The 16,462-nt window shown below is 48.3% G+C and overlaps 1 protein-coding gene across 1 annotated transcript in view; it reads right to left on the minus strand.

The window, feature by feature from the left end:
• LOC135823567 (uncharacterized) overlaps positions 1 to 16,462 on the minus strand; it is a 52,100-nt gene that overhangs the window by 6,495 nt on the left and 29,143 nt on the right. The window contains exons 11-18 of the mRNA XM_065336414.1: positions 12,074 to 12,244; positions 8,986 to 9,096; positions 8,130 to 8,198; positions 7,027 to 7,239; positions 4,752 to 4,922; positions 4,122 to 4,157; positions 755 to 827; positions 205 to 240 (exon numbers count right to left, since the gene is read on the minus strand). Of these exons, the coding sequence (XP_065192486.1) occupies positions 205 to 240; positions 755 to 827; positions 4,122 to 4,157; positions 4,752 to 4,922; positions 7,027 to 7,239; positions 8,130 to 8,198; positions 8,986 to 9,096; positions 12,074 to 12,244 (880 nt within the window). The remainder of the gene's footprint in view (positions 1 to 204; positions 241 to 754; positions 828 to 4,121; positions 4,158 to 4,751; positions 4,923 to 7,026; positions 7,240 to 8,129; positions 8,199 to 8,985; positions 9,097 to 12,073; positions 12,245 to 16,462) is intronic.

The raw sequence follows: 16,462 nt of genomic DNA on the forward strand, positions 1-16,462 counted from the left end.
GCTCTGCCCAATATAAGTATTGAGCACTCTTCGAACAGTGGAGCATGCTACTTAATTACGTATGAGAAGTGACAATGATATTAACACAGCATTCAACACACTACTGAATGCAACATGCAGTGCCGCACTAGACCACAGTGCCGCACTAGACCACAGTGCCGCACTAGACCACAGTGCCGCACTAGACCGCAGTGCTGTACTCACCTTCAGCTAGGCTCGGTTGTAGAGCACAGCTGCCACCTGAGCAAAACAGCACAGGGCATTTGACAAGAGCACACCTCAGTGGTATGGTAAGTACACGTCACCTGTATTGTGTGCAGAGCATTGCAACCATACCTAGCATGCAAAGCATGCCAGTCTGACAGTCTAGCCCAGTAGTGAGATGTCCATGGCATGCTGATCAGAGCAGCTTCAGTCACGACAGGAAGCTGCACCTCACACCGCCCTATTGTCACTGTTTTACGCTTTGTTATTATCTTACAGCTACTTCGAAGTAACACTCTGGTCACAATGCAGGGAACACATGGACACTGGTGCCTCTTGTAATAGTCAGAAATTCAACAAGAAAGATAGAAGACTAATCCAGATCCAAAGAAAAGCAGGACAAAAGCCGAAAAAGCCGCAGAAGTGGTGATGGTCGTGGCAGCAGCAGTAGCAGCCGCCACAACAGCAGCAGCAGCAGCAGCAGCAGCAGCAGCAACAGCAGCAGCGGCGGCGGCATCAGCAACAGTAGAATGCAACATAGGTGTAATACCTTTGTGACTGGCTTGGTTGCCTTCCACTCTCACAGCATAGTCGGATGTATGTGCATACACAATCTTTGTATTCTATAATCACAAAGTGTTAACACCAGCATAATGGTCAAGTCAGGTAGACCTCCACTCCTCCCCCTCCTCCCTCATCGCTCTCCCTTTCTCTCCCCACTCAGGCATACCAGGCTGGTAAAGTAAGCAGCAAATGGGCAAACAGTTGAACTGCTCTGACCTTTGCAAGACACACCAGCTCACTGGATAAGGGGCGTCGGATACACTGCGGTCACTGTTATTGACTGTACCCCTTTGTTTGCCCCAGCATGCATGCAATGCATTAATCCGGACTCTAAATTTCTGAATTTTCCAGCAGAGCCCCCCCCCCCCAGCACTTCAGACGGTTAACCGTAAAATATGTTCCAGCACCCTCAGGGTTATCCCTACTTGTAGTATAAAATATGTTCCAGCACCCTCAGGGTTATCCCTACTTGTAGTATAAAATATGTTCCAGCACCCTCAGGGTTATCCCTACTTGTAGTATGAAGCTACATGTACCAACCACGCATGCCGGCGTTGTGCAGCGTTATGCAGGATTGTGCCGGGTCATGGTTAGAAGTTAGAACAATCATGCTCATGTACACATAGTAGATCGGGAAGAAAACAGTGTGCATGTCATATGTGCATGTCATACGTGTATGTCATATGTGTATGTCATTATGTGTATGTCATAATGTGTATGTTTTCAAAGAAAATCACAGTCTATGTAGCATTGCTCTCCACTCTACTGGGATCATTGCTCTCTACTGGAATCATTGCTCTCCACTGGGATCATTGCTCTCTACTGGAATCATTGCTCTCTACTGGGATCATTGCTCTCTACTGGGATCATTGCTCTCCACTGGGATCATTGCTCTCCACTGGGATCATTGCTCTCTACTGGGATCATTGCTCTCCACTGGGATCATTGCTCTCCACTGGGATCATTGCTCTCCACTGGGATCATTGCTCTCCACTGGGATCATTGCTCTCCACTGGGATCATTGCTCTCCACTGGGATCATTGCTCTCCACTGGGATCATTGCTCTCTACTGGGATCATTGCTCTCTACTGGGATCATTGCTCTCCACTGGAATCATTGCTCTCCACTGGAATCATTGCTCTCCACTGGGATCATTGCTCTCTACTGGGATCATTGCTCTCCACTGGGATCATTGCTCTCCACTGGGATCATTGCTCTCCACTGGGATCATTGCTCTCTACTGGGATCATTGCTCTCCACTGGGATCATTGCTCTCCACTGGGATCATTGCTCTCCACTGGGATCATTGCTCTCCACTGGGATCATTGCTCTCCACTGGGATCATTGCTCTCCACTGGGATCATTGCTCTCCACTGGGATCATTGCTCTCCACTGGGATCATTGCTCTCCACTGGGATCATTGCTCTCCACTCGGATCATTGTTCTCTACTGGGATCATTGCTCTCTACTGGGATCATTGCTCTCCACTGGGATCATTGCTCTCCACTGGGATCATTGCTCTACACTGGGATCATTGCTCTCCACTGGGATCATTGCTCTCTACTGGGATCATTGCTCTCTACTGGGATCATTGCTCTCCACTGGGATCATTGCTCTCCACTGGGATCATTGCTCTCCACTGGGATCATTGCTCTCCACTGGGATCATTGCTCTCTACTGGGATCATTGCTCTCCACTGGGATCATTGCTCTCTACTGGGATCATTGCTCTCTACTGGGATCATTGCTCTCTACTGGGATCATTGCTCTCCACTGGGATCATTGCTCTCCACTGGGATCATTGCTCTCCACTGGGATCATTGCTCTCTACTGGGATCATTGCTCTCTACTGGGATCATTGCTCTCTACTGGGATCATTGCTCTCTACTGGGATCATTGCTCTCCACTGGAATCATTGCTCTCCACTGGAATCATTGCTCTCCACTGGGATCATTGCTCTCTACTGGGATCATTGCTCTCTACTGGGATCATTGCTCTCTACTGGGATCATTGCTCTCTACTGGGATCATTGCTCTCCACTGGGATCATTGCTCTCCACTAGGATCATTGCTCTCCACTGGGATCATTGCTCTCCACTGGGATCATTGCTGTCTACTGGGATCATTGCTCTCCACTGGGATCATTGCTCTCCACTGGGATCATTGCTCTCTACTGGAATCATTGCTCTCTACTGGGATCATTGCTCTCCACTGGGATCATTGCTCTCTACTGGGATCATTGCCCTCCACTGGGATCATTGCTCTCTACTGGGATCATTGCTCTCCACTGGGATCATTGCTCTCCACTGGGATCATTGCTCTCTACTGGGATCATTGCTCTCCACTGGGATCATTGCTCTCCACTGGGATCATTGCTCTCCACTGGGATCATTGCTCTCCACTGGGATCATTGCTCAGTCTCTACTGGGATCATTGCTCTCCACTGGGATCATTGCTCTCCACTGGGATCATTGCTCTCCACTGGGATCATTGCTCCCTACTGGGACTGATCATTGCTCTCTACTGGGATCATTGCTCTCTACTGGGATCATTGCACTCCACTGGGATCATTGCTCTCTACTGGGATCATTGCTCTCCACTGGAATCATTGCTCTCTACTGGGATCATTGCTCTCCACTGGGATCATTGCTCTCTACTGGGATCATTGCTCTCTACTGGGATCATTGCTCTCTACTGGGATCATTGCTCTCCACTGGGATCATTGCTCTCCACTGGGATCATTGCTCTCCACTGGGATCATTGCTCTCCACTGGGATCATTGCTCTCTACTGGGATCATTGCTCTCTACTGGGATCATTGCTCTCCACTGGGATCATTGCTCTCTACTGGGATCATTGCTCTCCTCTGGAATCATTGCTCTCTACTGGGATCATTGCTCTCCACTGGGATCATTGGTCTCTACTGGGATCATTGGTCTCTACTGGGATCATTGCTCTCCACTGGGATCATTGCTCTCTACTGGGATCATTGCTCTCCACTGGGATCATTGCTCTCTACTGGGATCATTGCTCTCTACTGGGATCATTGCTCTCTACTGGGATCATTGCTCTCTACTGGGATCATTGCTCTCTACTGGGATCATTGCTCTCCACTGGGATCATTGCTCTCTACTGGGATCATTGCTCTCTACTGGGATCATTGCTCTCCACTGGGATCATTGCTCTCCACTGGGATCATTGCTCTCTACTGGGATCATTGCTCTCCACTGGGATCATTGCTCTCCACTGGGATCATTGCTCTCCACTGGGATCATTGCTCTCTACTGGGATCATTGCTCTCTACTGGGATCATTCTACCAATGACCAACCCACTAACAGCATACTTCTAAACTTACCAAACAGTTTGCTTCCCATTGCTGACCATGTACTTGCTAAACAGAACACAAACAGCAAAAGCAAACACCTGTACTCTAAAGTGTGAGGTTCAAAGCTCCATGCAACCGCGGCATACTTAGTTTAGAGTCATAGTGTAAACTAAAGGGAAGATTTAATGTTGTCCCTGTACATTAGGGAGGGTGCAAGGTGGAGGAGGGGGGGGGGGGGGTGATAGTTCAGAAGACAATTGAAAATGGATAGTATGGCGAACATAAGCTGAGGAAATACATTTTTGAGGCAAAACCTTGGCATTATTTTGAGTAGGATAGTACTGAGTTAGGATAGTGTACGAACGGCACAATGTGTACTAGTATTTCGAGAATGGGAACGGCATAACACGATTGCGATGACCCCTTACGCTGCGTTTAGGAGTTACACTTAGCACACACACTTAGCACACATCCCACTACACTGTACTGGCAGGGCAGGCCCGATGGCAGGGCAGGGCAGGGCCGAGGGCAGGGCAGGGCAGGGCAGGGCAGGGCAGGGCAGGGCAGGGCAGGGCAGGGCAGGGCAGGGCAGGGCAGGGCAGGGCAGGGCAGGTAGAATGCAGTGCCAAGCAACAAAGCAGAGCTGTCACTATCTCTCACCTGCTGACGTAGATCCATGCAGCTGTCATCACCCCGCAAAACGCAGTCTTGCGCAACAGGTCTTGCCGTCACGTAGACATCTGCTCCCTGCGGGGCATGAAGCTTGATATCCACATTACTGCTGGGATAGAACTGAGCTGTATCACCAGAACTCTCCAGCACCACAAAGTTCTGTGGTGTTTAGAACAAGCCACACACACACACACACACGTGCACACACATGAATACACGCATGCATGCACATACTCGCACACATGCGCGCGGACACACGCACACACACACACACATGTGCACACACACAAACACACATGCACATGGGTGCAAACACACACATACACACACACACACACACACACACACATACACACACACATACGCACAGACACACATACGCATACATACACACACCTCAGACCTCAGACATGCCCATCGCGGAAGCGATGATAGCGAACAGCTATGTTAGACATAGCAACTTGTGCTGGGATTACACCATTCAACAGCTTGCAAGGCTGATGAATTGACCGCCACTATTTTTAGCCTGGTATCCACCACACAGCTGTTTGAAGTGACTTTTTCTGGCCAGTGAATCCCTATTTTTCACACACACACACACACACACACACACACACACACACACACACACACACACACACACACACACACACACACATACACACATACACACATACACCTTTGACCTTGACCTTTGACGCCCATCGCCGGAGGCGATGATAGCAATGCTACGGCAGAAGCCATAGCAACTTGTGCTGGGATTGCACCATTCAACAGCTTGCAAGGCTGAAGAACTGACCGTCACTATTCAGCCTGGTCTACACCATACAGCTATTTGAAGTGACTTTTTCTGGACAGTGAATCCCTATTTTTGGTCTTTCTTTTTTTTCCCCGCACACACATCACACCACATACTCCGGCATGCACTGGCTGTTGGTAACCACCCAGGAGAATGAAAGAAAAGTCAGGAAGAGTCTGAGAAAGAGAAGAAAGACGTGTGTGACCATAATCGTCGGGAATCGAACCCGCAACCTATCGATTGGAAATCGATGCACATACACACACACACACACACACACACACACACACACACACACACACACACACACACACACACACAAACATATACACACACACACAAACATATACACATACTAGTAGGCTATATTCCTAGTAGTCGTAACGTCTAAACACTGCGATGCAGCAACATGGAGGGGATGCATGGAAATGCTATCCCAATCCGCTTCCCGCAATTATTGTCTATGTGTTGAGTGGTGCTTGGGGAGCAGGAACAGCAGGCTGCATGGCGCAATCCTTTCACCGTGATAAACTGATAATTATGAGGATTGATATCATATCAACATGATACCAGCTGCAGGCAAAACTCAATTTGTGGACATAGAGAAGTGGCAGTATGTGTGGGACGGGTGTAAACGGCGGGTAGCTAGCAGCATGAGCAAGTCCAGCAATACCACACTGCCGGTCTGTGACCCACCAAATTTTCAGGCCACCTAGCATAGGGTTGCACAACACTCAATCAGGCTTTTCGACGTTTTTCTATGATTTGATCACCGGCCAGGTGCTTACACTGGTACATGCACATGATGGGTAACTTGGTACCCGACTAGATAGTACGCAACCAGCCTATCTCCAATGCATGCAGAATGTGCCATGTGTGTGTGTGGGTGAGGGGGGGGGGGGGGTCCATGCTACAGTGGAGATTGGATATAACGACCTTGGGTATAACAACAAATCGAGTTTAGCGACACAATTCTGCTGCCCAAGTCGTTTAGCAAGTCCTTGCTGTACATTATAGATCGGGTATAACGACCTCGAAAATAACGACAGATCGAATTTACTGACACTTTTCTTGCCCGAAGACCTGAAAAACAGTGAAAATACATCGGATATAACGACTTTCCTCTTGTATCAGGCAGACTGGCATGTCTGGAACATGGTATATGGCTGTGCCACGTGCCCGGACCTCCGGGTCACTCAATTATGTGTGCTTTACATTGCACGTTAACGCGTTGTAGCCGCAGTGCAACGGTGCGGGAAGATCGGGTTTAGTGACAGATTGAATATAGCAACATTTTGCTTTCTCCCGAAGGAGTGTCGTTTTTTCCAATCTCCACTGTATTATTATTAGTTTTAGGTGTCCAACTGGGCCTCATTCCCAAAGTGGTCCGATAAGTGCTTTGACCTTAGCTGCAAGATAATGATGCCCAGCAGGGCATGTACTGGTAGCGCTGGTAGCACTGACCTTACGGACAAGTGACCTGCTATGTGAGCGTGAAACTGTGATTGTACGGTGTGCAAAGGCCATTTCCGACAAGCGCAAACCATGAAGCTGAGCTGCTACTCTTAGAGTGTCCGGGTTGCCTGCCCTCACAGGTATCTTCAGAGCGATTTGTCCGGCTGCATTGAGTTGAACACGACCACTTGATGCATGGATCAAGGAAGGCCCAGAGGAGACCTGTGGATAGGACAATACAAAGGTGAAGTACAGCATCATAAAAACAATAGGCATGTACAATTTCATGAGAGGAAGGTGACCAGCAAGTCAGAAAATGGACCAAACCTAAGTAGGAAGGTGACCAGCAAGTCAGAAAATGGACCAAACCTAAGTAGGAAGGTGACCAGCAAGTCAGAAAATGGACCAAACCTAAGTAGGAAGGTGACCAGCAAGTCAGAAAATGGACCAAACCTAAGTAGGAAGGTGACCAGCAAGTCAGAAAATGGACCAAACCTAAGTAGGAAGGTGACCAGCAAGTCAGAAAATGGACCAAACCTAAGAAGAAAGGTGACCAGCAAGTCAGAAAATGGACCAAACCTAAGTAGGAAGGTGACCAGCAAGTCAGAAAATGGACCAAACCTAAGTAGGAAGGTGACCAGCAAGTCAGAAAATGGACCAAACCTAAGTAGCCTTACACTGTCACAAGGTATAGGGCTACAACCATGGATGCACTGTAGACTGAGATACCTTATACTTACTCCGGAAACACAAAGCGTCGTAACTTTGATTGACTTCTCAGTTCTGGAGCATTTACCTCTGAGGAATCAAGCTATGGTGACTCTGAGTGAGACTCAAACCAATGCCTTTTGTATAATTGTGTGCATATATCCACTCGTTGTTTTGAAGTGTATTTTGTTCCTCTGAACCAAAGCCATGGAGCAAAGGAACTCAGTGAGTCCTTAGAATGTGAAACAAAAGTCACGAAGTTTTTGCTTCTGGAGGGTATAATAAAACTCATTCGTCATGGTCCATCATAAAGCAGGTCATACTGCATCACCATTGTAAGACACAAAAATTAATCAATGATTCAGGAGGACATTGATGACAAAAACGAACCAGACGGTACCTACCTGATAGACAATGTAGCCAAGGAACGGATTGTGACTGACATGAAGCCAAACTACACACGAAGAGCTCCTCTAGATCACAGGTAAAAAGAAAGAGAGCATCAAATCCAAGTCTACACCCGGCTGTGCCAGTCCACATGCCAGTGTTACACACAGGTCTAGGGATGCACAGGCGCGCTGCCCAGCATTGCTGCCCAGCATTGCTGCCCAGCATTGCTGCCCAGCATTGCTGCCCAGCATTGCTGCCCAGCATTGCTGCCCAGCATTGCTGCCCAGCAGTGCTGCCCAGCATTGCTGCCCAGCATTGCTGCCCAGCATTGCTGCATTTGCTGCATTGACTCACTTGATCAGGTTTCACTATCACAGTGTGTTCCGCATGCGTGTTACCAAACACTAACCGTTATGTCACAATGCACAAACTATTAGTTTATAAACTAGTTTATACTCCGATCACTTTCACATGACATCTACCACAACAGGCAGGTGCAGAACTCATAGATGAACTCATAGATGAACTCATAGATGAACTCATAGATACACTCATAGATACACTCATAGATGAACTCATAGATGAACTCATAGATGAACTCATAGATGAACTCATAGATGAACTCATAGATGAACTCATAGATGAACTCATAGATGAACTCATAGATACACTCATAGATGAACTCATAGATGAACTCATAGATGGTTAATAAATGCCGACTGAAAGTGTCATAACAGTGAAGCTGCACACACTGGCCGCACACCGTGACACAACTATCTGAGCCTACTCTGCACTCTGCACTGTATATAACAACTCAGTGTAAACACTGATACCAAGTACTGAAGTACAGTTTTGCCAACGTACACTTACCATGTGTCTGGTGCAGTTCGTCCTGCCAAAATGAATCTGCACCGGTGCATCACCGTTGACTAAAGTGGCCCGTTGAGCTTGCACGGCGTGTCCTAGTGCAGTTACAGACACCTGCATGTAGCCATAAACAAGATATCCACATGACATTCACTTGCGGCTCAGACCGACACGAAGCTGCATGCAGAGTACAGTAGAATAAGCGGGATACCGACACGTTAGCGGGATACCGACATGTTAGCGGGATACCGACACGTTAGCGGGATACCGACACGTTAGCGGGATACCGCCACGTTAGCGGGATACCGACACGTTCGCAGGATACCGACACGTTAGCGGGATGCCGACACATTAGCGGGATGCCGACACGTTAGCGGGATACCGGGACGTTAGCGGGATACCGACACGTTAGCGGGATACCGACATGTTAGCAGGATACCGGCACGTTAGCAAGGCATCGACACGATAGCGAGATACTGACACGTTAGCAGGATACCGACACGTTAGCAAGGCACCGACACGATAGCGGGATACCGACACGTTAGCAAGGCACTGGCACGTTAGTGGTATACCGACACGTTAGCGGGATACCGCCACGTTAGCGGGATACCGACACGTTAGCGGGATACCGACACGTTAGCGGGATACCGACACGTTAGCGGGATACCGACACGTAAGCGGGATACCGACACGTTAGCGGGATACCGACACGTTAGCGGGATACCGACACGTTAGCGGGATACCGACACGTTAGCGGGATACCGACACGTTAGCGGGATATCGACACGTTAGCGGGATATCGACACGTTAGCGGGATACCGACACGTTAGCGGGATACCGACACGTTAGCGGGATACTGACACTTGGCGGGATACCGACACGTTAGCAGGATACAGACACTTTAGCAGGATACTGACACGTTAGCAGGATACCGACACGTTAGCAAGGCACCGACACGATAGCGGGATACCGACACATTAGCAAGGCACCGACACGTTAGCGGGATACCGACATGTTAGCAAGGCACCGACAGGATAGCGGGATACTGACACGTTAGTGGGATACCGACACGTTAGCGGGATACCGACACGTTAGCGGGATACCGACACGTTAGCGGGATACCGACACGTTAGCGGGATACCGACACGTTAGCGGGATACCGACACGTAAGCGGGATACCGACACGTTAGCGGGATACCGACACGTTAGCGGGATACCGACACGTTAGCGGGATACCGACACGTTAGCGGGATACCGACACGTTAGCGGGATATCGACACGTTAGCGGGATATCGACACGTTAGCGGGATACCGACACGTTAGCGGGATACCGACACGTTAGCGGGATACTGACACTTGGCGGGATACCGACACGTTAGCAGGATACAGACACTTTAGCAGGATACTGACACGTTAGCAGGATACCGACACGTTAGCAAGGCACCGACACGATAGCGGGATACCGACACATTAGCAAGGCACCGACACGTTAGCGGGATACCGACATGTTAGCAAGGCACCGACAGGATAGCGGGATACTGACACGTTAGTGGGATACCGACACGTTAACAAGGCACCGCCACGGTAGCGGGGTACTGACACGTTAGCGGGATACCGACACGTTAGCAGGATCCCGAAACAATAGCGGGATACTGACACGTTAGCGGGATACTGACACTTGGCGGGATACCGACACATTAGCAAGGCACCGACACGTTAGCGGGATACCGACACGTTAGCAAGGCACCGACACGTTAGCGGGATACCGACACGTTAGTGCGATACCGACACGTTAACAAGGCACCGACACGATAGCGGGATACTGACACGTTAGCGGGATACTGACACGTTAGCAGGATCCCGACACAATAGCGGGATACTGAGACGTTAGCAGGATACTGACACGTTAGCAGGATACCGACACGTTAGCAAGGCACCGACACGAGAGCGGGATACTGACACGTTAGTGGGATACCGACACGTTAACAAGGCACCGCCACGATAGCGGGATACTGACACGTTAGCGGGATACCGACACGTTAGCGGGATACCGACACGTTAGCAGGATCCCGAAACAATAGCGGGATACTGACACGTTAGCGGGATACTGACACGTTAGCGGGATACCGACACGTTAGCAAGGCACCGACACGTTAGCGGGATACCGACATGTTAGTGGGATACCGACACATTAACAAGGCACCGGCACGATAGCGGGATACTGACACGTTAGCGGGATACCGACACGTTAGCAGGATCCCGACACAATAGCGGGATACTGAGACGTTAGCAGGATACTGACACGTTAGCAGGATACCGACACGTTAGCAAGGCACCGACACGATAGCGGGATACTGACAAGTTACTGTAAGACATGTATATATAACGAGGAAGTAAATCTAACGTTTTAACGGATGACATTTCTTCGTTATAATAAGATTCGTTCAGGCTGTAATGCTTCATATATGTTGTGCGTGGATATGCTTGAATACTGCAAGAGCGTTAACATATCGTCTCGTTAACCTATGAATTTTGGACGATCGTTAAATTTGCGACTCGTTATAATAACATGTCTTACAGTATCAGGATACCGACACGATAGCGGGATACTGACACGCTAGCAGGATACCGACACGTTAGCAGGATACCGACACGTTAGCGGGATACCGACACGTTAGCGGGATACCAATATGCTAGCAGGATACCGGCACGTTAGCGGGGTATCGACACATTCGGACGAGAAATCATTGATAAGGTATCAAGGTAAAACCTACTATTAAAAGTGTTGAATTGATGGACAAATTACAGTCACATAATGTAGTGGAAAAATCTGATAGTCTGAACTGTGCAAGTCTGCCAGTTTGAGAAGGACTTCAGTGTGGTACATGTGCGCATATATGTACCAGGTATTCACAGGTGATAATTGCTTCTAACTGTTTGTCTAACTAAGACAAACCGGAGGACCGAGTCAACGGCATAAGTTACATTTGCATTTTGCAACAATGGACAAGACACTCGGGAACAATGTTTTGATGCACATGGTGTAACTGCAATCATGTTGCTACCAAGACAGTGAGATGTTTGAAATTACCTGAAGAGAATGAGCAGTTCCTGTGCCTTGCTGCGTGATGTAGCAATTTTGTGCGTCAAAGTCACGCGTCGGAATCGTCCGCTGTCTCCTAGCAAACTCAAGGCCATCTCTGAATGCCACAATTCGCAAGGCTGCAACCTGTGGAGCATCCGAGCAACTGCTTGCACATACCTGCAACACCATAAACAAATTGATGAGACTGGAGAGCGCATATTTGCAACCTACTGTATGGTTGAAGACCAAACAATAATCCCCAAGCAATCCCCAAGCTTCAATGCAACGTAATCCAGTTAAAGGGGAAGTAAAGGCTAAAATCTAATTTTCACCAGTTGTACTTTGGGGTGCTGAATCGAATGGTCTTCGTCCAAGGAAGCTGAGACGCACCCTTCCGCCTTTATTCCCAATCAAACACACCACTTCCACCGAAACTGGGTGACTGTGCCCTACTAGATGGGGATTTGTATGCAAAATGTCGCTAAAAGCACCATTTTGTTCTTATAAACGCACGGATGACCGTGATTGGCCCATATGTTGTAGTCTTTTGGACGCCGAGTCGACTGGTTATGGTCCGAGAATGCTGCGATGCAGCGTTCGGCCCTTATTCCCAATCGAACATGGTTGAATAGGCAGTCACCTGGTCACCGTGCCTGCAGGCTACAACTCACTTTGAACTTTCACACCAAGGTTCAACTCGAGTGACAGGAAAGCGCCCAAAGAGGCTGTAAGTTGTACCCTGCAGGCACGGTGACCAGGTGACCGGTGTACGCATGAGCACGTGACCGCTTATTCAACCATGTTCGATTGGGAGTAAGGACCGAACGCTGCATCGCAGCCTTCTCGGATCAAAACCAGTCGACTCGGCGTCCAAAAGACTACAACATATGGGCCAATCGCGATGTTCCGTGCTTTTATAAGAACGAAATGGCGCTTTTAGTGACATTTTGCATACAAATCCCCATCTAGTAGGGCGCAGTCACCCAGTTTCGGTGGAAGTGGCGAGTTCGATTGGGAATAAAGGAGGAAGGGAGCGTCTCAGCTTCCTCGGACCAAGATCATTCGACTCTGCACCCCGAAGACTACAACTGGTGAAAATTCGATTTTAGCCTTTACTTCCCCTCTAAACAATGCAGTGGAGATAAGCTGGTGCTAACTCTCACACCCAGTAGTGTGTCCGGACGTTGGCAAGGACCGACACCATCAGAAGCTCCCAGGGGCGTACATAGGGCGGTTCCCGGGATGCCCGGGAACCAGTAAAAAAACTTCGATATGGCCCATTATGGGTACAGAGAAATTTTTGATCCAGGCCCAGCGCTCGCAGTGCAAGTGCACTAGCGCTATACTATAGCAGCGCAAGTGCATGCAGTGCGAGTCCGCCTGACGGTCCGAGGACGGTGACTGTAGCCCAGGTGTGAAAGTCGTAACAGCGTACTGAACTGGGTTCAACTAGGTACATCGCCGGATTCCTCGATCTCAGTCAGAGTCAAATTTTCCTTTGCAGTTTGTTTTGACAAAGTTGGTCGTGTTTCGGACGATGCTTTCGCTTTGTGGAAAAGAAAAATGAAGCGTCGACATCCAGAGGGCCGGAGCTCTATTCAGAGCTATTTTGAGCAGCAGGCCGAAAGCATGTAGCCAGTGCTAGTGGCGAAGGTCACGCGATAGATGAGAATGCAGACGCACCGGACTTGCAAGCGAAGTCTGCATGCAACGAGCAGCGCTGCGGAAGAAATTGTCGGCGAAGCTGTAGAGCGACCGCTGTTGGAAGCTGCTGGATCATCCAAAACTTACTTTAGTGACATGGGAGTGTGTTGGAAGGGATATTCTGAACGTCGACGTCCACAGTGGAATCCAGTCCCCCGAAATTTGCCGGACACGGAAAAGATCTCCGTCATCGATAATCATTGTGCGCCACCGAAGGCGAAGGATTTCATTTCCTGTGCGTGTCCAGACGGATGGGAAACAGCGCCACTTTCAACTATCCTTGCTATTAGAGGAGTTACCCTGGGTAGTCTTTTGACCGACGTGCAATGGTGGCTTCTGCTTGCCCAGTGTGATGTTTGCTCCAGATGATTCGAAACCTGTAGGCAGCTTTCAAAACTGCATGCAATCGTCATGCTGAACAAAACATCCATAAAACGTAAAATCAAAAGTGCGTAGCAATGACATCGTCCAGCAGCTTGTGGATGTTAATTTCACCCAGTCTGAGGAGAAGATGCAGAAACTCCGGCCGTGGGATACGAAAAATAGCACTTCAATTGAATTTGTGTGGAATTTTGGTTCATCAGGTGGCATGGGAACCACTCCTGGAGGCGAGCGGCGTACGCCCCTGTACAGTGCATACAGTGCATACAGTGCATACAGTGCATACAGTGCATACAGTGCATACAGTACATACAGTGCATACAGTACATACAGTACATACAGTACATACAGTGCATACAGTACATACAGTGCATACAGTACATACAGTGCATACAGTACATACAGTACATACAGTACATACAGTGCATACAGTGCATACAGTACATACAGTACATACAGTACATACAGTACATACAGTACATACAGTACATACAGTACATACAGTGCATACAGTGCATACAGTACATACAGTACATACAGTGCATACAGTACATACAGTACATACAGTACATACAGTACATACAGTACATACAGTGCATACAGTGCATACAGTACATACAGTACATACAGTACATACAGTACATACAGTACATACAGTGCATACAGTGCATACAGTACATACAGTACATACAGTACATACAGTACATACAGTACATACAGTGCATACAGTGCATACAGTACATACAGTGCATACAGTGCATACAGTACATACAGTGCATACAGTGCATACAGTGCATACAGTGCATACAGTGCATACAGTACATACAGTACATACAGTGCATACAGTACATACAGTACATACAGTACATACAGTGCATACAGTGCATACAGTGCATACAGTACATACAGTGCATACAGTACATACAGTGCATACAGTGCATACAGTACATACAGTGCATACAGTGCATACAGTGCATACAGTGCATACAGTGCATACAGTGCATACAGTGTGTCATGCAGGTTCTCACACGCAACGGGAACACTTCGTGGTAGTAAAATAGATATTTCGCAAACAACAAAAAGACAACTCTTTCTCTTCCTTTCGAAGAACCGAACTAATTACTTGCCGAGCCTCATCGAAAAACCAAACGAAACTCTGAAAAAGCCCTACACTACACTAGTACGGGATTCAGCGCAGAGCAAAAAATGATCATGAGTCATTATACAATGCATGCAGTGTAGCCGTGAAAACTGGTGAATAAAGAATGCAGTAGGTTGGCAGCACGTGACCCGTCGTACCGCAGTACGCGACGGCGTCGCGGCTTAGAAATGAAAGGAAACACTGCGAGAAAAGACAAAACGAAAATACATGTCCCTTTGTCAAAACTTAGAAGAAACAAACAAAATGCGACCAAGAATCATTTTGAGAGTCAACGTCAATACTCTTGTGCAGTTGTGCAAATTCTTGTCTTGCACTGTGCAACGCAAGAAACAAACACACCTACGAAATAACTCGTGAACTAACTGTAGGCTAAATCACTACATGTACGCGAAATTGCGTTCCAAAATAAACTGAATTTCTGAGACATTTCATATTTCACATCCTGAGAGAAATATTGAATAAATAGTAAATACTTCATAAAAAAACACATGGCCACGACGGCCTTCCCAACATACCCCCCTCCTTGATACATCCGTATCAAAGAATGAGTAAAATGAGAAAAGAGATCGAACTGACTAAAGATGGCGATAAGTCCATCTAAAACGTGCGTACGGACTGTCAGCCTTTCACAACCGGACATAGCCGTACAACTGACCTGGTTACCTGCTTGCCTCCGACCTGGAGCTTAGCGACACGCACTCTGCCGTCAGAACCAGGGTAGACCTCCAACACCCGTCCAAGAGGCCACCTGCCACGGGGGGTATCAGCTGACACAACGAGGACGATGTCACCGACACTGAGATCCGGGTACTCTTTCCACCACTTGGAGCGACGATTCAGGGCTGGTATCCACTCCTGCATCCACCTTCGCCAGACATGGGATACAAGCATTTGGACGTGTTGCCAGCGGCGCCGAAGACACGGTGACTCGAGGGCAAGATGATAGTGCTCAATGCGTCCAACCAGGAAGTGATTCGGTGTGAGTGGCAAGTCATCGCGGCTGTCACTAGAGGGAGGAACAATTGGACGAGAGTTGAGTAGCGCCTCTGCGCTGCAGAATGCTGTTCGCAGCTCCTCATCGGTGATTGATGCCTGCTGTAGAACATGGTAAATAGCCTTCTTTGCTGCTTTTACCATACTTTCGTGAA

This window comes from Sycon ciliatum, chromosome 1 (genome assembly GCF_964019385.1).
Source record: "Sycon ciliatum chromosome 1, ocSycCili1.1, whole genome shotgun sequence".
Lineage (NCBI taxonomy): Eukaryota > Metazoa > Porifera > Calcarea > Leucosolenida > Sycettidae > Sycon > Sycon ciliatum.